This window comes from Dryobates pubescens, chromosome 28 (assembly GCF_014839835.1).
Source record: "Dryobates pubescens isolate bDryPub1 chromosome 28, bDryPub1.pri, whole genome shotgun sequence".
NCBI classification, from domain to species: Eukaryota; Metazoa; Chordata; class Aves; order Piciformes; family Picidae; genus Dryobates; species Dryobates pubescens.
In genome coordinates, this window is record NC_071639.1 from 10348890 (window position 1) to 10376201 (window position 27312).

General features: G+C 43.9%; 1 protein-coding gene across 1 annotated transcript; it reads right to left on the bottom strand.

Annotated features, from left to right (window-relative positions):
• Nucleotides 1-9489: 9489 nt before the first annotated feature.
• Nucleotides 9490-24330, bottom strand: AMD1 (adenosylmethionine decarboxylase 1). The gene is made up of 9 exons (XM_054174002.1): nucleotides 23793-24330; nucleotides 16135-16221; nucleotides 15003-15129; nucleotides 14503-14605; nucleotides 13661-13703; nucleotides 13423-13567; nucleotides 12375-12467; nucleotides 12141-12296; nucleotides 9490-11343 (listed from the first exon to the last, which is right to left on the bottom strand). The coding sequence occupies exons 1-9, from the start codon at nucleotides 23921-23923 to the stop codon at nucleotides 11203-11205; spliced, it is 1026 nt and encodes a 341-aa protein (XP_054029977.1). The 5' UTR covers nucleotides 23924-24330; the 3' UTR covers nucleotides 9490-11202.
• Between the last annotated feature and the right edge of the window lie 2982 nt (nucleotides 24331-27312).

Genomic DNA, 27312 nt, shown 5'->3' on the forward strand with positions numbered 1-27312 from the left:
ACTGTGGATGTTCTTCCAACCTCTACTTAACCCCTGTAAAATAAACATAAATGTCAGCATATCAGCACATCAAGTGTTTATTAGTGTCCAGATTTATGTGACCTAGTGCATTGTCCTTTTCCTAGTAAAACTCACTGAACTTGAACTTTAGGAGAACTTTTCCCTGGGAGCCCAGCATTAGGCTTCATCTCATTTTCTGTTAAGCTTCAGGGGTTTAATTATTCTTTTCTTGGAGCTTTATTTAGAACATCATGCTCTGCTGTGGCAAGAGCAGCCTATACACTTGGGTTGGTCCTAAAGACAGAAAAAGATGCTTGGAGCACACGAACCTTTTCATTAGGCAAATTGCAAAGGCTTGAATTTTGACCTGGGGGGTGGGGTGGTGATATCTGTGAAACAGATGTTTGGTGTTAATTATCAGATATTTAGTAATAATGGGTTTGTTATTTGCTTAGGGTGGGCTGCTTTATTTAATGGTTTTAGAAGAGAACAAAAATAAGTTTCTGTGTATCTGATTTTATGTTCTGCCACTAGAAGGAGATAGATAAAGAAAATTTTGCTTAGATAGCTTGTTCAACTTTTCTGATAGAGGTTGGCAATGAGCTTTGAACTTTTAAAGCTGTATGTGAATGTTGGTAACTTCAGTTAATCTTATGCATGAATAAGGTTATGAATACATGTGTCTTAAACCAGTCTTTCAATAGTTCTTGCCTACTGGTGTTTATTTATTAAATCCCTGCATTGGGCAATTGCATTTTTGCACCAGGTCTTCCTTTCTTTAGATCATTTTTGGCTTGTTGTAAAAAGTTCCTGCCTGCAAAAGCAGAGTAAACTCTATATTCCAAAGATATATTTTTAAATTGTCAGAACTGACAGTGCTTATGTTACATTCATGTCTTCATTCACTTTTTATAGATGGGAGGAGGTTAAGTGACTGCCCTAGAACTACAGAAAACCCTTACAAGAACATAAATGTGTGCCAGATCAGCCTGTGTAAATCATAGACTGGCATGGACTGCTGGTGAAGGGACCAGGACATTCGTTTGCTTTTATATGAGGCCAAGTGTCATTTAGTAGCTGGGGTCACCTCAGTCTCCTGGTTATCCTGAATCAGGGTGTGCAGGTGGATGGTGGGAAATTGTTGGTGCACTAGTGCCAAGTGTATTTTGAGACTACCTCATCCTCAGGCTAAATATGCCACGGGCATTACTGCTTTGCCTTGGTCTTGCATTTCCTGGCAAGAGTATTTCTACAACTTACCTCTTGAAAGAGACTCCCTTCAGTCTGCCAGGGAGATTGGGCTACTTGATGAGATAAATATAGAAATGTGTGTTTTGAGGAGCCAGGTTTTGCATTTCTGAGGCCTCAGCTTACAATCCTGTCAGTGCTTGAACAGATATGTGTGTGCACGCTGCCAGGGGCAAATACCTAGGTGGCACTTAGGTTAGTTTGAGTTCAATGACAACCAAATGGTAATTTTAAAAGAAGTGGCAGTGTTTGAGATCTACATCCATGATTGGTATGCACTCATTTCAGTGGGTTCACTTGCCATTTAGACATGCTAATGCATCTGCAATTTTGGGCCCTGTAGCCTTCAAATTTTAGTTGTGGAAGTTCCTAGATTAAAGACTTGGACTAGCTTAGCAAACTTAGCAAAGAAACATTATTGCAGTTAAGGTACATTACAGGAAATTGGAGAAAGTTCACTGAAACACATAATGAATAAACACTGTCTTTCTACTCTGTCTCATTCTTTCCATTTTCTTTTGATTTTTATCTTCAGGCTTGGAATTCCTTCTCAATCCTTTTGCAGAAGGTAATTGCCCTTTCCCATTTCCTCCTGAACGTTTACTCTCTGTGTGAGGCCCTGGTACTCTGCTAACTGAAAGGTTAAATCTTTTGTGAAAACATAGGGGAAGGCTTTGTTTAAGTTTTTTTAGATTTGTCTGTTGAGACTGTGAGTGCCTCAGCTTGAAAACTTTCAGTATTATATAGTGACACCCCATAGTATTTGGTGTGTAAAAGATGCTTTGTGTGCATGTAGACACACCAGATACGGCCTGGATACCTGTACTGTTTGCTGAATTGACTGCCTCAGGAGAAGGGTGTTGTAGTTTCTGGGCTGATTTAAATTGGAAGCGTAACTAAAGTTGGTAATGTGACAAAAGGTGATTAAAAGAGGCTCTTCAGCAAAATGTTACCATGGGAAATGGCTAAATGCAACCAATAGTGCTGTAAGGTGCACAGAGATGCAGAAGCAAGCTTGAATGAAAGCTTGTGTATCTCAGGCTCCCAACTTGTGTTTCTGAACAGATATTATTAAATTGTTCCCCCTGCAGACACTTTGGTTTGTTTTTTTCAGACCCATCATGCTCTCTACCTCAGCAGCTGAGGTAGTGGATTTCACTGTGCAGTTCTTTGTCTTACTGGGCTCGATGGCTTTGAGCTGAAGTTGGTGTGCTCAGCTGCAAAGGGGTCGCTTCCGGGCCCAGCTCTTTTGTGCTACCTCATGAAGAGGCTCGCTTTGTTTTCCTGTCGTTTGCTCAGGGATAAAGAGCTTAGCTGTTAAATGTAACAAATGCTGCCTCTTGCACGCAGCAGGCTAAAAGCTTCGACGACTCCTTCCTTCCAGTGAGGAGCTGTCTCCTGCCAGTATTATGTCCTGGAGCACATGAGGGGAAGAGCAGTAGGAGCATCCTCAGGGAACTCGGTGCGGGACAGTGGTGTGGCAGAGCTGAGAACTGTTTCAGTGGCCAGCACGGAGCAACTGGGATTCCCCCTAGTAAAATCTATGACAATCTTCTGAAGCAGACAGTAACAAATAGGCAGTAAACTATGTTACTTGTTACCCAGCCAAATGAGAAGATGTCTATCTATAGAATTCATCTGCTAACTTATGAGATGTTCACGTTTGGAATCTTCTACATGAGCCCATGTGATTTGGCATTAGTTGTTTGAGATACTAAGAGGTAAATTCTTACTCCTGCTGGGCCGAAAGCAGTTGAATGCCCTTGACTTCAAAGGTCACTGGGAATACCCATTACTTTCCAGGGCCAAGCTCTTAATTTAGTTTCATCTAGCCTGTCTGTAGTTGTTTGAAGCAAACTGATATAAAAGGCACTTGGGTTTGGTTCCCCCCCCCCCCCCCCCCCTTTCAGTTATGTAAAAGCAGGAGGTTATTCGTGTTTCATATTAATTTACTGATTTTGATCAATGCTCCCAGTGAAATATTTTGACTGAATTGTTTTCCTTGTACATGAACACCACTTTGCTTGTGGTTGAAGTGCTGTTGAAAGCATTTTTTTACACACCTCAAGAACTGCTATGTACAGGAAACAAAACATCCTTATTAGTCAACCTGCATGAGAATTCAGGCTTTTATTGAAGTGTAACTTTGCAGCAATTTGGAATTCCAGGTACTTCAATGCCTTTTTTGTTTGTTTGGAGGTATTACATACACCCAGTATAAAATGTAGAATCATATTGCTGAATCCCAAGGGTAAATGCCCTAGGAGTTTGTTTTCCTTTCGGTTCTACTACTACAAGGTGTTAGAATGTTGCTTTTTCAATGTTAGTTCATCCTGTGTGGGTGAAATCATAAACACGTTCTGTTATCTTCAAAGAACTAACAAAAATGAGGTAGGAAGTAGTGAAGAGTAGTTGAACAAACAGCTTTGTTTCCAGTATGGTTTGTATTATGTGATTAAAGTCCAATTCTTTAGAGAATCAATTCTTTAAAGTAGCTTTTGTTACAGCACAGAACGCCCAGGGTCATTGGAGGGTGTATCTGCATGGATGGCTGCAGATGGTGACAGGTTAACACTACCTGTACCCTGAAGCAGCCAGCTGGGAGCCAGCTCCCACTTAGCAGCTGTGTCGCTGAGGCTGTGCTAGCAAGGCTGGCTGCAAGGTGGGAGCCATGAGCCTGGCTCAGAGCTGTGCTCCTGTGGCCACATGACTTCTGGAAAGAAGCTGGCCTTATGTCCAGCTGGCTCAGAGCCTGAAGGGCGAAAGACTGTAAGCTAGTCAGAAATGTAGGTCAGGAGATGAAGTTTGAGAGAATTTACCTGAATTTCTATAACTGCTGTCATGAGATTTTTGCCCTTAAAAGAAATAAATGCTGAAAATTGCCTTATTTAGTTTACAGTCAGCTCAGGGTATTTTCAGTATTTAAGAATGGAGACCTTTGATTTCTAACCTGTAGCAGATTCTTTGTCCAAAGAGTAATTTTATTTTTTTTGTTGTTTCTCCCTAGAAAAGCAGACGAACAATCTTTTTGAAAAACCAAAGCTCTCTCAGCCTCAGAGCTTGAAATGTTTACCATCCCTTATTACTCACATTTGCAAGGAAGCATAGCTGTTGTACCCCAGCAAGCGATCGAGAGGGCGAAGATAGGATTGTCAGCTCGGTTTCCAAATTGGACCTAGGCAGCTCTGGAGGGGATTACCAGCTGCCTGCAATGCCTCAGTGGTACTTACTTACTGTTGGTTCTAGTTGGGGTTTTTGTGTTTTTTTTTTTTTTGTCTTTCTGCAGAGATCTGCTCTGAGAAATTTCTCTCCTGTGGGTCTCAGAATGGTGGATGGATTTGAGCCACTTGGTACAAGTCAATAATGAAAATGGAGAATATTGAATTCTTGGCCTTGATAGCTCTCTTTATTTGCTCTCTTAGAGATTCTGAAGGGATGTTGTTTACACTTAGGATCATCTTTTACAGTTGGCAGCAATGCACATTACACCCTCCACAACTAACTGGGGACTTGCTTCTTTCCCTTCTTACAGGCATGTATTTGTACTAGATCCCCATGAAGGGCTCCTAGTAATCTATTTTATAACTAATTTCATAACTTTTTATTGCAGTTCTTGCATTCTAAGTAGTTTGTACTGAATAAAATAGTATTCACTGAGTGATGACTGATGCTGAAGTACATTCATCTGAACATGTGTTACATGAGTGTAAAAAGTTTGCTATTAAGCACTGCTTTATCTGACAGGGCCTTCACTCTGTGAGCAACAGAATTACAGGAGATGAGACAAGATGCCTATATACTGTCACAGCTGTATTTTGATCTGGTATCACTGCTTAAATACATACTGCTTAAAAACTCCTTAAAGTACTGAACATGGCACTCCAAATGTCAGTCTTGAACATCTTAGCTGTAATGTCCATCATTATTATCTATCATGGGCTCAAGATTTCCCCTGCAAAGAGATTTCAGTTGTAATAAACAGAGGTTTGTGTTAGCATTTAGATACGTATGTTCTTTAAAACCAAAACCAAACAACAAAAACACCCAACCAAAACCACCACACAAACCACCAGGTGCCAATTTTAAGATGCCAAAATAGTTTTGAAGACAGGTTTTAAAAGACATGGTAAAGCCCAAGGTGTTCTGTCTTTACCTAGCCATTACTTAATGTAGTACACTTGTACTGTGCATGAAAGTATGCCCAGTCACTTCGAAGCAGAAAAGCTTATACCATTGAATAAGGTAGAGTGTCACCTTAGACTTACTCTCCCTTATATTCAGTGTATTAACACACAAAGGGATGTGTAACTGGCACCATCTCAGCTTCAAGCTCCTTCAGCCATCACTGCTCTGGAAACCAGAAAAAGCAAGGCAAAGCATTACTAATACCCTTCTGTCATCTTTATTTTGGGAGCAATCCAGAGGGAGAGTGTGCTGCTACCAGTCCAGACTGACCATTAGTTTCTGTAAAAAGATTTTTAATTCCCTTCCCCCCACCCCCAATCTTCTGAATTTACCAAGGATTTGTATACAACACTACAAAAAAGTGTTGAGAGGCTTCTCTAACAAAGGAATCAAGCAGACACCCACCTTGCCCAGAGCTCCCACTCTTTTTACATTGCACCCAGCTCCATAGTTCACAATAAGCTTGTAAGAGGCACATTCTGAGCCCCTGTGACTGGCTGTGCTACTTTGTTCCTATTCCTTTATTCCTACCCTAGTTGTTCTGATATGCACACAGAGTCATCCCAAGCAGTACCCTTCACTCCCACCTTTCTGATTTCTGAACAGATTCATGTGTGTGTTTATTTTAGACATTGAGAACTCTTGACCTGGAGAGGCAGGGGTTGTAATTATACCTGGGTTAGCCAAAAGAATAACAACATGCTTTGCTTAAAAATACTACTTCATTATGTGCTAGAGAAACATGCTAGCATGTTTGTGCTGTATGTGTGCTTTCCTGCCTTTGCTTGACTGAGACTTGTAGGATCAGGAACCAAATGTGATCTATAGGTCAGCTTTCACACCAAAACCCTAGAGCTGAGCTTTGTTACTAGAAGAAACTGAGAAGTGCTCAATGTGTTGGCAGTTGTCCAAGTTGAGTCAGTAACTAGGATTAACAATTCTTTTAAAAGGGGTTGGGGCAGCTTTATGAAGGGCTGCTTTAAAATGTGAGTTCTGTGTGCTTCTGCTGCCTTTTTCCCCTTAAAAAAAGCGTAGAACTTCTCCGTGATCCATCAAACCTACTGTTTGATGTAGTAACATGAGGAAGAGAAAATAACTAAGTTGTTAACTTTGTGTCTGCTGAGCCCTTCTGGGTGGTCTGCATAGTTCAGCTATTTCAGGGGTGAAGTATTTAAGAGATTACAATGTTAAGAAAGCAGGTAATCAGAAAACATATCTCCCTGTTATGTAGCAGCACAATAAATGGAAAAGTTGAAAGGCACAAACAGAAATTGTTCAGCTTTTTCATGTCATGGTGCTTAAGAGAAAGCTGTAAAGAAACTTTTTAACCAAGCTTAAACCTAGAATATTAAAGGCTATTAATTTAGTTATTAGCTGCCTAAAGACTGTGAAAGCACAGCTGAACAAATACTAACATTAAACTCGGTCAGAAAAGAGTAGACAATTACAACAATGGCTTTTTGTTTGTTTTATACCTGTCAGCTTCATGTGTGTTGCCCTTCAGCTGTAGGTACTGTAGCTTCAGCAAATACACCCTGAAGCCTCTGGACCTTTGTCTTGTTCCAATGTGTGCCAGCTGTCATTACAGAGACTATATTTTACCTAGTCTGCTGTAATAGAAATGTGCAATTCTCTCTCTCTCTTTCCCCCCAAATTCCGTTTCACAAGTCTATATTTAAATCAGTAATTCCATCAATGCTTCATTTTCTATCAGGTTATCACTTTAGATAAGATTTAATAAGTAGGAGCTATGAAATGTTAGATCTTCAAATACACACACCCCCTCCCCAATTTCTGCACCATCTGAATGTGTCTGCAAAATGCATGTCTGTAAGAATCCTTAGTAAGAACTGGTAAATGTGTGCTGAGAGAGATGGTGTGGAGAGTATCCCATCTATAGTCTAGCTAGTAATGTGATTTTAGGTAATACACAGCATATGAACACCACAAATCTTAACATCTAATCAAATTAGCATACAGTAAGTATTCTGTATGATACAGCCTTGCAGGATCTTAACTGCATTGGGAATGCTTTAATAGCCAAGTAAAAACACATCTTTCCCTCCCCTCTAATGCAGCACCACCACCTTTGCTTTAGAACAGCATCAAATGATGCATTTAGCCCCATAACCACCACAACATTCAATTGTGTGCTTGGCTTTCTGTAAAACAAGTACCAAGTCCTTATTCTGTCCATGAAGTAAGACAACTTCAAAAGCTGGAAATTAGTCTGGTAGAGTCAATTTTCATTGCTGTGGTTACTCTGCACCTTCCTACTGCAGAGGCACACACTGAGCTCCCTGCAGCTATAAAGCAGTGCTCCTATAGTGATCCATTCACACAAGAATTTCCTTTTGATTGTGAAATAAGAACACAATCCCCTTTTAACTGCATAGAAAAACTCTTATCAGGGAGATAAAGCATGCAATTGCTTAACTGTGCACTCTGTCACTAACTCACTGTAGGCAATATGCAGCCTATACCATAGAGCACACCACCAATGTGGAATGATGCAGGACAAAAAACACACAAGCATAACTCCACCTGAAGTTAAAACATGTAATTGAAAGTCAAATGGAACAAAATTGTCAGGAAACACCTGTCTCAGCAGCTTTCTAATGACAGTTCTCTCCCAAGTGCTTGTCTGTAGGTACATTCAAAGCTGAAAGCATTGGAAACTGGAGTATTTTAGTGTGCATTTAAGAACATGCAGATGATTCTCTGCATTCATTTGCATTTGAATCCTGTTTAACTCCATGTAGCACTCAGCAATTCCCTCAGCCCTTCATGAACTTTTCTACTTAATTGTCATTACTGTGGTGGCATGGAAGCTTAACAGGCCAGCACAATTACCCTGCTCTTTCTAGGCTTTGGTCACAGGCAGTGTTTCAGCATTCTAACAGGCTTCAGTTTACACATGAAGTATTTCCACAGTTTTGGCTGTACAGCTTGGGATAACTACATTTCTGGAGCACACCCTAAGTATTGGTTCCAAGCATTGTGCCTTTAGCTTCCGGTGGCAATTGCTTTTAGGACTGTCACCGGGAAAGCCACAGTTCACACTGCACCAGTTGGGAAGCTTCATTTCTCTGCCAACACCCATTCCTGCCCCACCAAAACAGTAGCCAGACTAATAGCCAGTACCTGCTCTGAATCACCCTCCACTGAGATCCAAGTACCAGAGCAGATTCATTGTTTGGTGTTATGCAGGTATGGTTGAACTGCAGCTGTTCCTGCAGGACTGATCACATGGCATCATGGAAATTTCAGTTATGATTGTTGCAGCAGCTTAGTACTGACATTCCTAGCCCCTAGCTTCTGGTCTGGTTTACTGTCGAGGCTACAAACTTCATCTGTAACTCCCAAAGTCAGTCTAAGCTTAAGTAGCACAAATGTATGCCAGACAGTTTGTTATTTAAGACTGGCAGAAGCAGGAGTTAATTCAGAGAAATACTTAAAACACTAAATGCTGAAAAAGCAGGCTAGATGAAACCAGTAAATATCTAATCTTTGTGTATTAGTTTAGACAAACATTTGTAGCCTCAAAAGCACCATTTTTATTTATCTTCCTTGGACATACTGTCTCATTTTAAACTACCAACATGTTAAGAGTTGAGATGCATCCCTTAAGGGTAAAGTGAATTGAAAGTAATTTAGGACAAGACATGAATCTACTTCAGAATGAACCCATTTAGTACCAAAAAGCACAAAACATGAAGGGTAGAACTGCTGGATCATCACTACAAACAATTTAAGCGAACTTTTATTGAAGCATTAAGTTGTGGTACAGATAATTTTAAATGATCAAAGTCTAACACCACAGAAATGATAAACACCATACTCCCCCCATCCTGGTCACCCTAGATAGTCCAATAATCCATTCAACAGCTTTCATTTTCATAGCCGAGGCTTATGCTTCTATTTGTAACAATGTGTATTTCAGTATTACTTGGAAAGGGATCTTCAGTCTACTTAAAGGACCTCAAGCCAACAAATGTCAGGTCAGTTGGGACAATGTTTAAGAAGGAAAAAAAAACCCCACCAAATAAAAAAACAAAACCCTGAAGTCTTGGTCCTCAACATTAACACCAAAAAGCCTTAGTGCCATTAACAGCATGTCATTGATAGCATTGGTAAAAGATCATCATCAGTATGCTTAAAAAAAGAGTTCCAACCACTTGATTTCTAACCAAGCAGACTTAAGTTTGTAAGCACTGAAAAAGTGCTTCATTTATAAATACAGAAGGAACAAAAACCCCATTGTGTCAAACCAGAAAGTCAAAACACTGCAAGGGCAAGAAGGGGGAAAAAAAATCATCTCAATTTTGTCGTTACCATGCTGGTCTCACAGATGTTAAAATCCCAGTGTTTGCAAACATAGCTGAAAGTGTGCCAGAATTTTAAAGCCTGCATTTTAGTCAATACCCATTAAAGTGACTTTGAATTACACATTCATGCTCTATGAATAGCATTCTACTTCACTGCTGTCCAGGTGTCCCAGACAGTTCTTGTTCTATGCCTTCACTTAATGCCCTCAAGTCACAGTAAGAGGAACCACCTTAATTCAGAGGAAAAAACAGATGAAGTCACAACACTCAAATACAACATAAGTCACATGCACAACAATGTCACAGGACTGTCACAAGATAGAGGCATTAGCTTTGCTTGGAACAACAAAATGAGGTGACACTGGACCAGTTGAGAAGCACTCTTTACAGTTAGAAGTGGTAGGTCACAGGTTTCACTAAGAATAACCCAAACCAATCAGTCAACACACCCAGACTGGCAAATTCCACTCCTTCACTAGATCTACCTGCTAGTGCCCATGAGCACCAGCTTCTTAGTCTGACATAACTGGTGACTAGGAAAGAAGACGTCTGGTGCCAATATGAACTTGCACTTCGCAAAGCTGTCAGACCACAGTGCCAAAGCACTTGCATCCTGACTCAGCTCTCCTCCCACTGAGTCTTGGACCTTCTTCAAATTCTGTCATTGTGTAACAAACAGTGTGACAGCTTGGGGATGAGGACAGATAAATGAGCATTAGGATGAAATTTAACCTGCATTAGTATTGATACTCGGGTTTCTGAGGGTGAGAGCAATGCATTAGCCTTGGGCCATAGTATAGCTGAGCAAATTCCTAGAAGCTTTATTAGAGCATGAAAAAAAAAATAAATCAGTCTGATTTAAAAATAAATCCACCACCTGTAGTAGCAAAACAATTGGTAACTGTTTCAAGAATTTTCTCCAAACATTAAAGTGTTCATTAGGAATCAGTTTCGTTAGAAATCATAGAAGTTTGTCAAAAACTGGTTTAGACTGAAATCACAACACATGAAAAGAAAAAGTGACAACACAGAACTGCCCCTGGTGAGTAGGTCGAGGCTAAGCCTAATGAGGACGAAAGCCTTGTCTGTGGGGAATTTTTGGTGATACCTGGAGAAAAACTATACTGTGTGTAATTCTACCTGAATCCTTTTTACACATGTTGTAAAGTCTCATACAGTAAGATTTTTCTACATGCACTTCAATTTCACAGCAAGAGTGGCATAGAGTACCTAAACACAGAAGAGAGCATTCATGCAAGATATCTAACTCCTTGATATAATAATGCATACAATTCAAAATGGTTATACTATGATTACACCTAGGGCTTTCCACAACTACAAGGTGGTGGGAGTGGAAAGCGTGGCCCCCTGAATCATTAACTAGAAAGCAACCACCACCTTCTCTATGGGATTTCTTTTTGCGCTTTTTCTTCATTATTAATCAACTGTGCTGCTGCTGGCGATGTTTTGTGAAACTGGTAAAAACAAAGTTGTAATCACTGAATTGGGCAATCTGGTGATCGAGACGCTTGAACCCTTCGATCTTCTGGGCAGAGGAGAACACTGTACGACATTTAGAGCTCTAGGAAACAGAAAGGGAAAGTTCTGGTTAGGAAAGTCAGCGCTCAGAAGCGGTACGCCTCGTACGCGTGCTTCTTGTGACGTTGTGTGAACAACAGGCTTCAAACCCCTGCCCAGCAGCACTGCAGGAAGGGTCATTCCCAAGCAGCAATGCAGCTCCCTGTGGACGCTTCTCAATAAACCATTATGGGGGCTGAAACACCTCGGAGAGGTGGGGCTGTTCAGCCTGGAGAACAAAAGGCTCCAAGGAGACCTTACAGCAGCCTTCCAGTATTTAAAGGGGCCTGTAAGGAAGATGGGGATAAGCTTTTTAGTAGGGCCTGTTGCAAGAGGACAAGGGGTGATGGTTTTCAAGCAAAGGATGGTAGATTTAGACTTAGAGGGAAGACATTTTTTACAATTAGAGAAGTGAACACTGGTACATATGGCCTAGAGAGGTGGTAGATGCTTCACCCCGGGAACACTCCAGGTGAGGATGGACAGGGCTCTGAACAGCATGATCTAGCTAAAGATGTCCCTGCTTACCACAGGGGGTGGACTAGATGACCTTTAAAGGTCCCATCCAACTCAAAGCATTTTCTTACTCTGAGAAAACCAAAACTGGGCTGCATTAGCTTAGTATTTACATTTTCTGGAGATCAAATTTAGTACATGTCAATACTAAACAGTATTGTTAACTTTCCATCTAAATATAGAGGCAAAGTGGGAACTAGTAACACTCCAGTAAAAAAAAAATAAATCTCTGGCCTTAATTTGTGTAGATGCATTTCAGGAGCTGAGCAGCTCAAGAAAACTCACCTGATTAACAAAGAGGGTTGTCACAAATTTTCCTGGCTTGAAGACCTCCACAACTTTTCTAATCAGGTCATCATAAGAGGTCTGACTTATGTTTGTTTCAAAACTAACATAAGAAAACTCTGGTTCTGGAGTGATGTGAATAGTCCAGTAAGTTCCCTGAAAATAAGAAGAGTATTACCACCACCAAATAATCAGTATCTATTTCAACAGCTTGTCACTAAGTGCAATACTTACATCCGATTTCATCCCATTCATTGAATACCCACAAGGATTGAACATTGTAGCATCAATAACAGAACCTGGTATCAGGTCACGAATTCCACTCATCTGAAACAGAAGTCAAAACCACACCACTCAGCTTATCATACATGCCTAACCAAAAGGCAGAATGAACACAGATTGAGGGGACAGGACAATAGAACTCTCCCAGTAACAAGTCACTTGATTTGTTCCACTACAGACGAACTTGCCTTGCGTCCTGTCACTTACCAAGCTGGTGACTGAGTGCTGCAGGCAAGTTACCAGATACGGAAACAAGCTGAAGAGCTCCATGACAAGAGAACAGCTTAGAATTCTAGAACATAACTGCTTCTGCCACCAAACAGGAAATGGAGCTCCTGTTCAACCAGCACCCACAATGTGAAGGCTGTTTACATTATACACGCTCACTCTAGAATGAAGTAGTTCCAACCACTTGCATTTCCCACACAGTACTTGAGCTACAGCCAAATCTTGGCAGCAAGTACAGTAAGAGAATCAAAGCCCAAGATGGAACAACAGTGGTCAAAGTGGTTGTCAGACAGACCTTGAGTTACAGGACTTGCCCACTTGAAGAGAAAAAGGAGGCAAACCCACCAAGTTGTGCTTTGACCTTAAATCTGCTCCCTGTCCCCAACTACCCAAGTGGCTCCATGATTTAACACTAGCTTTGATACCAAATTACCCCTTGGCATTCCTTATCTTCAGTTTAAGTCTCACTCCTCAATCTACATCCAAAGTTACTCCATTGTGGTTTTAATCCTATTCATTTTTCAGAGGGTAAGATTCCAATCAACCCAAAGCACTGCAAATTGCTCCTTTTAATAGAGCAGAGGCATTGACAGTGTGAAGTTCTATTCCCCAAAACATTCTAGAGTTAAATCCATTTTACCCACAAATCCTAAGCCTGACATCCTAGGAGATCTTTCCTACCACAAAATAAATCTTGTATTAAATATTAAGTAAAACATTCTGTTGCCCAGTTTTCACCACTCCCCAAAAGGCTGTTCTGAAGCAAACTCACACGAGTGACATCATTTGCAGTAACACCATCTTTCATGTAGAACTGGTCCATCACTACTGGGTCAAGCTCACTCATCAGAATTTCCAGTGTCTGATCAGGCTGATTGGATATCCGACTCTCTGGGAAATCCAGGGTGTACAGGTACCTACAGAAAGCACAGATCATGTATGTAGTAAGTGTTAGCACCACCAAGTTCCACTGTAAGCCCACAAGAAATGTCAAGCCTTCACATACATACCAGCAATCAGAGTTCATACGCCCCATGCAATAAGCTGCTCCATCTAGACAAGAGAAGAAGTCTCCAGTTAATGTAACACAGCAGATCCTTTATGCAATGGATTGGCTATGCTTCACATTTAAAGATACAAGAAATCATTCAGAGAACACTCAGGTTTACTGTACAGTTAGCACCCATGTCAAAACCAAGGCATTTACCATCAGAAAAACCATCTCATGCTCTGGACACTGCAGTTTAGAGCCTGCTAACAGGCCATTCAGATGACAGCCTTAACTGTGCAGACCAACTCAAGTACTCTTCAGCATCTATTGAATCGATTTGATTAGCATTTAGTCTCAGGTAACTCTTACAAGTACTACATTTCCATGTCTGTTCAAAAAACTTTTCAGCTAGTAGTTGACATCCAAGATTATTCTTGGAGATTTTCCTTTTATTAAATGTTTAGCTTCAATCTTTAGTGCAGTGACTTTGAGAAGACTACATTTTTCCTCAGTGCTTCAGTTACCCTCCATCACAATCCTACCTTTAAATGAGGCTTCTACAGTTAGAGAGCTGAATTCTACAGACTGATTTACTATGTCTGGAAGTCTGAAGATGACTTCAGTTAAGACAGGGTGCTAAGTGTCAAGATTAGCATGACTGAAACTTTTATCTTGGCAAATCAGTGAAAAAAATGAAGTATTTATAGCTTTTGTTTTGGGTTTTTTCTGCAGACTTGTGCCACCTGCAGAACAGAACTGCTGAATGAAAGGGCTGCCAGCCTGCACACACTGTTCCATTTGTCACTTCCCATCTGCTCTCCACATAAGCTCTGCAACTTTACTGAAGTTTTATGAACTTACTTGGGAAAATTTCATTAAGAAACTCAACTTCTTCCTGGAAATTCCTATGTGGGTACTCCTGGTGGGAAGGCTTCATGAAATTCTTACGTGAATAAAAGAAGCTCTGGAAAAAATAAAGGTGCATCTTAGATATTGATTAGATCTGTCCACCTTCAATCTAAGCATCTAGAAAAATCAAGTGCTAAGCTTTCACAGGATTTATTTTCTTTCTCAAAGAGCTGCTACCTGTATTTCCACTTCAGAGGCATATGGTCATTCCTAGCTTAATTTGTAAGCGACAGGAGTGACCTGAACTCAACATAACAGCTTTTATGATGTAGCAAACAGAAGGCTAAGTCCTACAGCAGAGCAAGCAACCTAAGAAGGCAATCTTCCCATTATGGGAAGCATGCAGAAATGCCTATGGAAGTTTTGGCATATTCAATAAAACCAGTGAATCTGCAATAGCAGTAAAAAGCTTGTTTGTACATTGCAAGTGTGCAGCATTTCTGACACCTTACCTGAATTGAGTCAAACCCACTGTACTCCCTAGCAAGCTCCAACAGGGGAACCAGTGCTTGCAGTAAGAGGGTGGTACCACACGTCTTCAAAATGAAACGTCTCTTGGAGACAAACATGCTACTCTCACTGAAAAAAAGTTACACTGTGTTTAGTGCTTTATATAAAACAAGTCAGGAGAGAATGTTTGCATCTTGGTTCTTAGCCCAACTTAATGCATTACTGTCAGGGGACATTAGGGTACATCAACATGCCTGGCAAATGGATCAAAGCAATGATTTCAGCTAGCTTCCACAACACTTCAGCACGTGTGACAAGGATCTTCTCATTGAGTAACTGAACAATGGCAATAGAAGTCTAGCTTCACTGATTCAGTTTGGAATGCTAAGAATTCCAAGTCAAGGTTCCATTTCATCCAGGACACATTGTAACTGGTCACATTTATTTCAGAAATCTGTTTTAAATGTCAGGCTTAGGGAAACAAGACTTCAGCACAGTTTGAGTGGCTTGCTCTTAGCCCAGCCTTTCCCTCAAGGCAGTCTCTCAGTACAAAAGCTTCAGTTTTTTTTAATCTGATGTAAACCAGAATGTCAGTCTGTAAAGTTCATGTAGAATAAGTATAGAAGTGTTTTGCAGGATGAAAAACAACTGGCAGATGTAGTGTCCTTATAACTCACTGCTGCACAACAGAAAAAATCCAAAGTCTCAGGCAAACTGCATTTCCACAGATGTCTTTATAGCTCAGCTTCAAGAGCTGCAGCACTTGACTGCACTACCTGGAGTTAAAGGCAATCTACTGATAGTTTTTGCTGACCTAAAAGTGACATCTACATGCACTATTCTGCTGCAGTAATCCTAAACCTCTTAACTGGGGAGACTCATTGACCCCTGGACAAAATTCAGTGACCAGGTGCAGAAACACCATAGCTCTGTCCTTAATCCTTTTGGTTGAAAAGGAAACACTGGTGACTATAAAGACACTTCTGCTACCAGAGAGGCATGACAGTACCGTGATCAGCAGATCCCTGCAAGTTAGTCTTGAGCAGCAGGATCTTAACCCAGCCAAGAGGATGCCACATGACAGCTTGAACTTTTTTAGCTCTTGGGAACTAAAAGAATAAGCTAGTGGCTTACCTGAGTACATAAGCTTCCTGCTTGTCAGTTTTTGTCACACTTATGATCAAACAATGCACATTCTCCAGAAGTTTGTCCCACTCAATCCTGGGAAGAAATGATAGAAAAGCACAAACAGGTTAAACAGAAGCCTTCTAGAACCCTGGGGAAAAAAGTATAGCCCAACCAAGACTGTGGCTTGTCTCAAGTTTCTGGACCCAAGAGCATGAAAGGTGAAGACTTTTAACATAGAATTCACTCAGTTCATGGACTCATTGATGTAACTGGACACTTAAAATCAAAGTGAACCCCAGTGAGTGAACCTTGATGAAAGTTCCTTAAGCTATAAACATGATAGCACAGACCATTCAAATCTGCATGTCAAACTGAACACACCAGCTTGTTTTTAATGCTCAGGTATGGCTTTGTTACTCTCCCCTCTAACACCCTTTTATTCCTCCTGTAAGCTGAACTAGGTAGTGTGTTGACTCATTCAAATAATTGCAGCACCACTACTGACAATTTAATCTGCTGTTAAGGGAGACACCCAGTGTCTGACAGCCTTTATGAAAGCTGAGGCAGTTCCCTTATACTACCTGATGCTCAGCCTCACTAACCCCATTTGCACATTACTACAAATCTGATCTCTACTTGTCTAAGTATTAATAGGTATGTGTCTATCTTAGGCCTTTCAAGAGCACACATCTCAGCCTTCACAAGCTTCTTACCTGCTCAGACAGTCCAAAACCTGAGCATTACATAGACAAGCAAATTTTAAGTAACACTGCAGTGCAGTTGCATGCAGACATTCCAGGAAAATGGCTTGTTTAAGTCTCAATCACTTCATAACAGAGGTATATGTAACAGTTTTGGTGGTAAGGTCACACACCAATGATTACCAACAACACAATATTGCACAAGTCCCTAGGTATGTTTGTCAGCACTGTAGTTGGCATTCTAGGGATGAAATGTACAGCGGCACAAGACCTTTGTGAATTACAGCTGTGATCAATTCTTTCCCACTACAGGAACCAGAGCTGGGCATATGCTAAATGGTCACCTGTTCAGCTTTTACAAGAAAGAGTAAGTTCGTCATTTGATCTGATTACAGTAAAAGCTTATAACTTGAGAAACATGCAGAGTGTCATGCTTGAGCCAGAAGTCTTAAAAGGCAACAAGGGTTTGCAGCACCCAGAGTGAGACTTGGCTACATAAGGGAGAAGTTCTGTGGAGGTGCTGGTCTGTACCTACGTGCATTTTGAAGTGAAGCAGAGGAAACTACAGAAAGGCCACTAAACATGCTGGATTTGACCTCACTATAAGCCATTTAAACAAGACAACCTTAGTATTTGACATTTTCCATTGTTTTAACAGAGCTAAGGCAGACCATTTAGGACTACTCTGTACCAGGTAGACCAAGCTCACTGGCAGTCTACCTTTCCTTTTTCTTTCCTCTGTTTAATTATTTGTTACTAGAGACAAGCAATGTCCAGTGCCACTTAAAGACAAAAATTCTGCATTAAAAATAGATTTCCATGGTTCTTTCCATGCATTTCAGCAAATCCAGTTTGATTTTTATCAAGTAAAACCCCTCAAAGTCCATAGCTAACATACTTAAGAGCATTGTTTCATAACTGAGTGAAGTTTTCACTGGGAAGCAAAATCTCAAACTGGATAAAGGAAACCACAGAAGCTTACTCTAAATGCTACCATGGACTTCTACTCTTCAAAATCCCCCTTTCAATAGGGATTATGTGGATTGCATCATGATTTCCTAAGTTGCTCCCCACAGCCAGACATCAGGACAATCCCAAACACTTTGGAAATGCCTTTCCTATACTCCAGCCAATCATACACAGCAATAATCAGCAGCTAAATTCTGTAGCAGACCTACATCCCTTTGAAATCCAAACTCAAAGCACATTTGAGACCAACTCCTTGCTGTTACACAGACTTGTTACCAACTTCATTCCAAAGCTGTAAGATCCCATCTCTGACATGTCAGATAACTACCACCCACTGAAAGTCAGTTTCTCCAGCAAGGTTACACGTGCTGCTCAGAACACCAAAGAAAAATGGAGTATATCTACTGAAGTATGGAAAAATGTCCATTCTTGAATGGTAGAAACCTACTGGTTCTACACTTGACTAGCAGAATGTGCCAAGAGAATAAAGTCAAGTTTTGCAATCTACTATAGGTGTGTTGCAATGTTTAGTGCCTTATCAGCACAGACCTGTTACCAGCGTGCAAATCGCTTCCATTCAAACTGCCACCCAGGTATGTCAGCATGGAAAAGCCATCAGAACTGAGCAGCAGAATTCATTTTTCGGAAGCAAGCTTTAAGTGTGTAATTAAATGACCCATCAGTCCCTCTCAAGCCAGTTCCAAACCATCATGTTTGCTCCTTTATTTCACATTCCTCAGAAGTGAAGAATGAACGAACTATGAATCAAGTTTTCCTTGCCAGATAAAGCCATACTTATGAATGCAAGTTACTGGCCTATTCTGAGCCTTTCCTTTCAAGGATAAAATGGATTCTAGACACAGGAGTCAAGCATGAGACAGCAAGAACACTGCTGGTTCAGGCCAAGTGGGAATGTGGTAACAGCAATGTAAGGAGGAAGAACTACACCAAGAACTTATTCCTACCACCAATTAATATACTCTACAAGCATACCAGCCCACCACCCCAGTAAAAGGACCTTGCTAGTGCAGCCCAGGTAGCACTGAGAGCACTGCTTTGCAGGGCAGGAATGCTTAGGAAAAATCCTATGATACTCTTGAAGGGAGCTTAAGCTGTATACATACTCCTGTACAGCTTCTCATTAAAACAGAGAAGCTGACAAGTCTGTACTCAAAGTAAGCATTTTCATCTTGTTTTAAAATCAGCACACAACTGTTACCTCCTAAGTATTTTTAGGAGCCAAGAGAAATAACTGTAGCCTGCTAATGAAGTAGCTGATAAATAAGCAAATTCCTACCAATGCCATGATCCAGAACAGTCAAACTTAATGCCTTGTCTAAAGTGCCTGTGGAGATGAGATGTTGCTGAGGTGCGTGGAAGCTGGCTCAAAATAGCAATATCAGCAGCACTGCAAGATTGAGTTTCAAGCATCCTGAAACTGGTAAAGTACAAAGTACAGTACACAAAAATCACAAGCTTTTTAAAGCTGATGCATTTCTCTGCAAACAGCTGCATATGAATCCATTTCCTTCTGGAACTGAACTCTAGTTTATAAGGCACTGTTTAAGAGATTATATCGACCTATGTTCACACTCAGTTTAGAGAAAGCACTGGCAACTTGATACTTTTACTTGGGCACTATCTTGGAGTGCACAAAACCCACACACCCTCTGTGCTCTGAACAGATACACTCCTAGGAAGACTGTCTGCATCTCCCTTATCTTCAACTTAAACTCTCCAGGCACATGCACTTAATCTTGAATGAAAGACAGGCACCCGAACAGGAAACAGCATCCACGTCAGAAGTGATTCCAAGCAGCACTCCTCACAGCATTTCCTACCTAGAACACCCTGAGCCAGCTACTAAAGAATTATTCCCGAAGGTGAAATCGTATTTCAAATACAATGAGTTACAAGCACACATACCTTACAAGTAATTTTGAGCTTGTTTGCTGAAGTCTAGCCTATGAATATTCATCCTGATGAGGGGCAGGCTGAATTCTTAAAGCCCTCCAAATGACCTTTCATTTCCATGTAAAAAAGCTCAGTAAGTACAGAGTAACAGGAGCCCTTATTCTGGCACAACCCTGCCTGTCCTTTCTTCCAAGTCTCCACACAGAGTAGCTCTACACCGTTTTGTTCTGAAGCACTGCAGGAGGAAAGAATAGAACGGGGCTGAGCCCAGCCTCCTTGTGCCTTCCCTGCCTAAGAACACAAGCAGATTGCTCTGCCGTTGGTCCCGAGGACTGGGGCAAAGGGTAGAGGTACTGCAGCAGTGAGTCGACTCAGGCCATAGGGTGCAGCACAAAGCAAGTATTTACAGGACTCCCAGCAGATGCTTAACTGTATTGGTGCTTACAAGTTCTTATGTAGCACAGCACAAGAATCTCCTACCCGTGTCATTCCATATTTCTCATTACCTTTCCCCCCACCCCTCCAATCCCTTGTGTGATCATAATGCAGACAGTTTCATTTCAGCATAGTCCAGGGTTGAATGCTTGAGATATGGATTCCTAATATTTGCATCACTATCCTGTAATTTCCAAGTTCTATACATTGAAAATCACAAGCCTCGAGATGAGAAATTCAGAGCTGCACATCGTCTGAAGGAATAAAGAGATTGCTGTGGGGAGAGCGAATGCACTGCTCAGTCACCACAATTCTAGAGCTCACAGTATGTTCACCTTTTTCAGCAAATCCTTTTTACACCAAGCTTAAAGCTGACTGTATTAAAACAGTGAAGATTTTTTCCAGATTAGTTCCCACCTATCCAAACTCTCCTCTGGGAAGCAGGCTTGCCTGTAGGAGGAATGGATGGGAAAATGCAACTGCATCAGTTCTTGAACTTTTTTCCTTTTCACACTGGTGACATCCAGTGAAGACCTGGAAATATTTAATCCCCAGCAAGCACATGCAACACGGAAATATTTCCCTCTGAACACCAGCTTAGTCATTCAGTAGATGAATGGCTCACGTTTCACTACTAAGCAGGTAGTACAATACAAAAGGCAAGCTCAACTGGTCTGCAACTTGATTCTAATGTAGCTATTGTTCTACAGTTTCAGCTTTGATTTCAAGCTCTGTTCAACATAAGCTAGCTTATTCAATTACCTTTACATTAGCATAGTGGGATACATTGTATCCAGATTTTTTAAAAGTGGTAATACATTTAATAGCAACAATTTTCTACAAGCCAATATGCTTTTAAAACTTCATTTCAGGCTAGCAAGAATATCACTAGTAATTACTCCTGGACACAGGTTAACCACAATTTTCAGGCATGTCACAGCTTCCTACCAGAAAGTACACAGCTTCAATTAACAATTTGCATTAAGAGCTAGTTAACAGGAAGGCCTTTAAAGCTTGCTCACAGTTCTGAAATTGTATTAAAGGCCACACACTCAACAGACTGTATCTCCTGTTAGAAGTTTACAGTCATATCTAAACCACATCACAGCACCTGCCTTGCAACTACATTAAATGATCTTGAGCAGTTCTAAAAATTAAGGCTGCAGTTTTGCAGACGTGAGCTTGAGCTGACAGAACAGCAGAGAGCATGACTGTGTGAATGAGGGAAGCGTCTGCAGAACGCTATCTCCACACTGCACCTGTATATTCCAACACCAGCACATTAATGCAGTCAAGATTGCTTTTGGAATCTTTCACATGTGAAGTCAAACATGACAGGAATCCTCAAGTACCTACATTTAACTCTGATCATCTGCATGTGTTTCAGCTAGGCTTTGCACCAGTCTTCCAGCACTGCCTGGACACTAACTATACAAATTGTTACCTTGCTCTATCTGCTACACTACATCTCGAGGATCTATGTAACCAGATCTGACGATTTCCATGTTAAGTACATGCTTCCAAAAGGTGTAAATAGCTCTAACCTGTAGGTGTAATAGTTGGCTACTGTAACTTTCTGACGTGAAGCTAAATATGCTTCTGCAGAGCTTCTGGCACAGGTGAAATGAAGTTTCCACTATCCACGAGCCAGTGGTGTCTCTACACACACGCACATTTGGACTACTTGTTATTTCAGGAACGGCAGCACCTGCTCACTGGCAATTCAGACCTTTGGACAGGCAACCCTACTGATACATGTGCATAAGAAACCTGCTGAGAAATACCAAGGGAGAAGACAGTGTGTGCTAAGTGTGCCTCTGAATGGAGAGGCTACCATCATTAACATATTCCAAGCGTGCAGTAGATACCTCATGAGAAGCTCCCTGACACCCACTGGGTAACAGCGATACACACAAGCCGACCGGGATACAATGAAAGCACCTAGATGCTCCAGGCACCATCAGAACCTGAGAAGTTGAACAGTTCACCACACTGATAGTGAGCTACGGGCCTAAATATAACCTTCAGATTTGCTCTCTGTGAGTCTGCTTTTTTCATCTACATCACCTGATACGGCTACATACCAACCCTGCACAGAGTTCTGGGTCCATTCCAGGGCACATCCAGCAGATTTCTGCTCTGCACTTCAAGCTCGCAGCTTCCAGGACACGTTTCTGACAATGTAGCCTGCAGACCTGCAGCTGGAGCCCTTATTATAGCAAGTCAGAAGTGTAGGTATTGCAGTCTTTCAGCCTGCCTCCCTGCGAAATACCGTGCCGGCAATCTCCAGCGATCGGCTGCGTGCCGGCAGGTGGCCACCAGCTCCCGCACTAACAAAGGCCAGGCCCCGGCCGGACACACCTCAGCCGTGGGAGGCAGAGCTGTCCCCTCCCAGCGAAACACGTGTGCGGCAGGAGCCGTGCGGGCCCCAGGCCTTTCCCCCCCCCTCTCTGGGTGGCAGGGGCAGGAGCGCCAGCACATTCTTCACATGCCCATTGGGTGACAGACGCGGGCCCACCCCCCGGCGGCAACCAGCTCCCATTGGCCTCAACTTGTCAATGGGGGGAAAAAAGGAGGCAGCGCGGTCTGGGAGCCGAGCCAAGAGCCTCACGTGTAAACCGTGGCTCCAGCCACACTTCTCGGGGGGGGGGGGGGGGGGGGGGGGCATGCCCGGTGCCTGCCACGCCATAGAGAGGCACGGAAGGGTGCCCGCGTACCGCCCGCTGTATGAACCTGCCTAGCAGCAGCACAGTGCCGGAGGTCTCTACGAAACCGGCCATGTGGGGGAACCATCAATACTTGTCGCGACAGCAAGAGGAATCTCTCCCTTCCCGCTTCCACGAACTGGGAATGAGATTCCTATCCCCCTGTTCCCGCAGCATGGCACTGCCGGTACCGACGGGCACGGATTTTCAGTCTTTCCCTCCGGAAGCTGGCGGGGACAAGAGCCCCACCGTAAAAGGACTTCCATGGCTCTGCCTGCGAGCGGGGCCAGCAGCTACTGGGAGCCGCCAACGTGCGCGGGGGCTTGGCGCAGAGGGGTGGGGGCCGCTGCCACGGCCCCGGCAGCCAGCAGCACTGCGACACTCCGCCATCCACCCCTCCCCGCAGGCACTCCCGGCCGGCGCGGCACACGCCCGGCTCTCCTCTCCCCGCCGCCACATGTTGCCAGCAGGGACCGCACGGGGCTGCACGAGGTGGCGGAACGGAATGGCTTCCGCGCCGCACCGTCCCCGGCGCTGGCACCTTCCCCCCCGCCCACCCAGCCCCGGACGAGATGAGGGGAGGTTCCCTGCCTCCGCGGGCCGGCGCCACGGCCTTGAGGATGGGGCGGGGGGTCTTTAGAGGGCAACGGAAGGTCAAGCCCTGCTCTCCCGCGGCATTCGGCAGAGGCCGGGGCTGTCACCGAGGGCGGGGGACGGAATCCGCGCGCGGCCGTTGACGCTAACGGCTCCCCGGGGGCACCCCGGAACCAGCCTGCCGCCAGTCCACGCACGGCCATTGGCCCCGCGGGCTCCCTCCCGGCCCCGCACCGCCGCCACCACACCCGGGCCCCCGCGTGCGCCAGCCATTCACCGGCTCCTTCCGCCCCCCCCGGCCGTTAAGAGCAGCCCTCCCACCACCCAAACCCGGCCGTTAACGGACCTGGGTATGGTGCGAAGATCGCCGGACCCCTTGCTCTGGTGCGGCTCCTGCTGCGCGGGCTGCTGCCGGGCGAACCACACCTCCAACAGCTTCTCGGTCCCTTCGAAGAAGTGTGCACCGTTCTCCTTCATGGTGAGACAACTCGGCAACCAACAACCACAGAAATTAACGACAACCAAACTACCGCCCCCGGCCGCTACCGTTTGCTGCTGCACGGGCCGCGCTGCCGCCGCCGGGTCCCAGTTCGTCCTGGGCGGGTTTCACCTTCCAAGGAATTTTTTTAATATTAATTTACGAGAAAAAAAAAAAAAAAGAATAATAAGAAAAAGATTTTTTTTTTCTTTTTTTTGTTTTTAAACCAGCGAAAACCACCCGGAGTGCGCAGCGGCGAGTGCGGCGTGAGCGTGTGTGTGAGAGGGTTACAGTCCGAGCGGGGGTGCGGGCGGGCAGGCGATGCGGTTCGGTTCCTTGTAGTCCGTGTGTTCCCCTGTTACAGAGAAGAGCGTTGAGCGAGCGCTAGCTAATGTCGCCGGCCATACTGTGTAAGCGAGGGGCTAGTGCGCATGCAGCCCTCTTTATACCTCACAGGTAACCGCATCACGTAGGATCGCGCCCGCTATTGGACTGCTGCCGCTCAGGCCCGCCCTTCCTCGCTCCCCATAGGATAACGCTGACGCCTGTCAAGAAATATGCCGGTTCCTGTGACCCAGCCCACTGCAGCCCGCCCGTCCGCCTGCAGGGAGCGGGAGCGGGAGCGGGGAGCGCGGGCGGTGGCGGGGATGGGGCTGGGGACAGGGATGGGGCAGCGTCAGGGGCTGTGCCTGGTGCTGCGGTGGGTCGGCCGCACAGAGGTCGGGGGGTTTGAGGGGAAGCGCGACCTGTAGTTGGAGGAAAGTGATCCGAGGCTGGGGGGCGCTGCGAGGGTGAGCGGGGCGGAACATGGCCGAGAGACGGCGGGGAGCGAACCCCCGAACAACAACTACGTGCGTAGCGAGGGGCGAGCCCGGGAAGAAAGCGTCTGCCCAGGCCCAGTCTGTTGCGCTGCCTCTGCGTCCAAGGCTTCTCCCTCTCCGCGCTTGCTTTAGCATGGCTGCAGCTCGTAAGCAGGCGGCTTCACGGAGCTGCGTGTGTGAGCAGGAGGCAAAGTTAGTTCGTGTCGGGAAGGCTGTGCAGCTCACCGTGCCCCACGCCGCAGAAAGAGGCTGCAGCCCCGTCTGTCAATATCTGACTAGATGCAATTGACTTGTTTATATGCATGTTGGAAACGCTGCGAATTAAACAGCTTCGTGGTGTAAAAACATTTGTCATCAATCCTAGAGTCAACCTTCTAGTCCAATATTGCCCAAGGGACAAGAACCCTTACAGCCCAAGGGAACACTCGTACTGAACAAATGAAGAACAGCAAACACTCTGCCCCAGTGAGCTTCCAGCGTAAACCATGGGACAAGCAGCAGCAGATGGCTGAGGACAGATGAATGAGTCCTTACTAGGAGACAGTGAGATAGTATCATACAACATAATAGGCAGTGGGCTCTGTCCACCATGGGAGCAGTGACTCAGGCAGCTAGTGACTCATTCCCAAGGCAGCTGGATGTGAATCACTCCCGAGGTGGCTGGTCGCCACTGTGCCACCCTTCTCACAGCCCTGGAGCTGCCAGAGAGACTTGTTCTCCAGTGCTGGGCTTTCCCTGGGTTTCAGTAACTTCGTGTAAGTTGTTACTACCATAAATAGAAGGTCTTTCTCAAGCATTTATTTCTGTCTGCCTGTTGTTTCCTTCTTTGCTGGCACAAGCACTTTGGCCATGTAGTGGGCTGCATCAGCTTTAATGCAAACTACTTGGTTTTAAACTATGCTTAATACATTTTAATTGTGTATCAGCTTTAACTTGCATTTCCCGAGCCAGTTCACGACTCAGCTACATAAATGCTTGTGTTGGTATAAATAAGAGGTTGTGCTTGGACATGTACAAGAAATTATGGATGGGGAGCATAGGACCACTTATTTCATAGATTCATAGAGTCCTAAAATGGGTTGGGTTGGAAGGGACCTTTAAAGGTTATTTAGTCCAATCCCCCTGCAGTGAGTGGGAACGCCTTTGACTAGATCAGGTTGCTCAGAATCCTGACCTGGAATGTTCACAGGGATCTACCACCTCTCTGGACAACCAACCTGGGCCAATATTTCACCACCCTCATCATGAAAATTTTTCCCTATATCTAGTGTACACCTACCCTCTTTCAGTTAAAAAACATCACCCCCTTGTCCTGTCAGAACAGGCCCTGCTAAAAAGACTGTCCCCATCTTTCTTACAGGCTCCCTTGAAGTACCAAAAGACTGCAATAAGATTTCTCTGGAGCCTTCTCTTTTCTAGGCTGAATAACCCCAACTCAGCCTGTCTTTTTGTGGCCCTCCTCTGGACCTGTTCCATCACATGCATACCTCCCTTCTGCTGAGCACTCCAGAGTTGGACAGGGTACTCCAATTGGGGTTTGAGGAGAGCAGAATAGATGGGCAGAATCAACTCCCTGATTCTGCTGACCACACTTCTTTTGATGCAGCTCAGGATATGGTTTGCCTTCTGGGCTATGTTTTAGTATTGAAGATGGACTATAGCAGCTTAAAGTGCTTGTGAAACTACAGCTGACAGTTTATGGAGTCTATCCAGCCATATTCTCTGTTTATTTTTAACACCAGTCTGCCCGTCCTTGGTTCTGAATCCACAATACTAGTGCCTAGTCCTGTCTTCTTTTGGTGAATGTTAGTCTCTGGCTTTCAGTCAGATGCTTGAGCCTACCGTTTGCAAGTGATCTGTGTGACATTGCTGCAGTCAAATGTGTCATTTTCTTGTCTTGGATCCTATCTTGTGCTGAGACTCTGACTTCCTGGTCTTTGACTGTAGTGTGGTCTCACAGCATGGCTTGGACCACATGAATGCAAACCAGCAGTTCCTGGTCTGACCATGCTCATCTGCCCCCTTTAACTAGTACTTTCTCTGACTTTTCCAGTTCAGAACTTCAATGTCTTCTCACCTGTTACCAGACACTAGCCTGGGTGGCCAAACCCAGTAGCTGTGACCACTGTCCCTTGGTTTTAAGGCACGCCTGTCGCCCATAAGAATGTGTCTAAGATGCTTCAGAGGAGGACAGTGTTCAGAAAAAATAAATTCTTTATTTCCAGGGAGCTTCTCAGTGTGAAGGATAACCTACAAAACAGCATGAAGTACTTGTTTGAAAGTTACCAGGGGACAGTGCAGCTCAGCATCACCAGCTGGCATGTGGAGGGAAATGATCTCAATGCTGAGTAAGATGGAAGAAGGGAAGATCTGAAAAAGAAAGACAGGTATCTAGTGTGATAGAAAAGTAGCAGGGTGATGTAGTGTATTTGAAGCCAGACAGTATGGGTATGAACACCTAAAAAGAGACTTACATTAACACAGAAGGCTGCAGACCTTCCTTCATGAGAGGCTGGATTGCTGACAGATACACACAAAACAGGTGGAGGAGGGAAAGGAGGAAAACA

Bases quoted from the DNA above. Each gene is read 5' to 3' on its own strand.
- AMD1 (XM_054174002.1), bottom strand. From the start codon at position 23,923: ATGAAGGAGAACGGTGCACACTTCTTCGAAGGGACCGAGAAGCTGTTG. The intron at 14,606-15,002 runs GTAAGGTGTCAG...TATTTTTTCCAG, and splicing joins GTGGGTTTGACTCAATTCAG to AGCTTCTTTTATTCACGTAA. The intron at 11,344-12,140 runs GTGAGTTTTCTT...TCTGTTTCCTAG, and splicing joins CAACCCTCTTTGTTAATCAG to AGCTCTAAATGTCGTACAGT.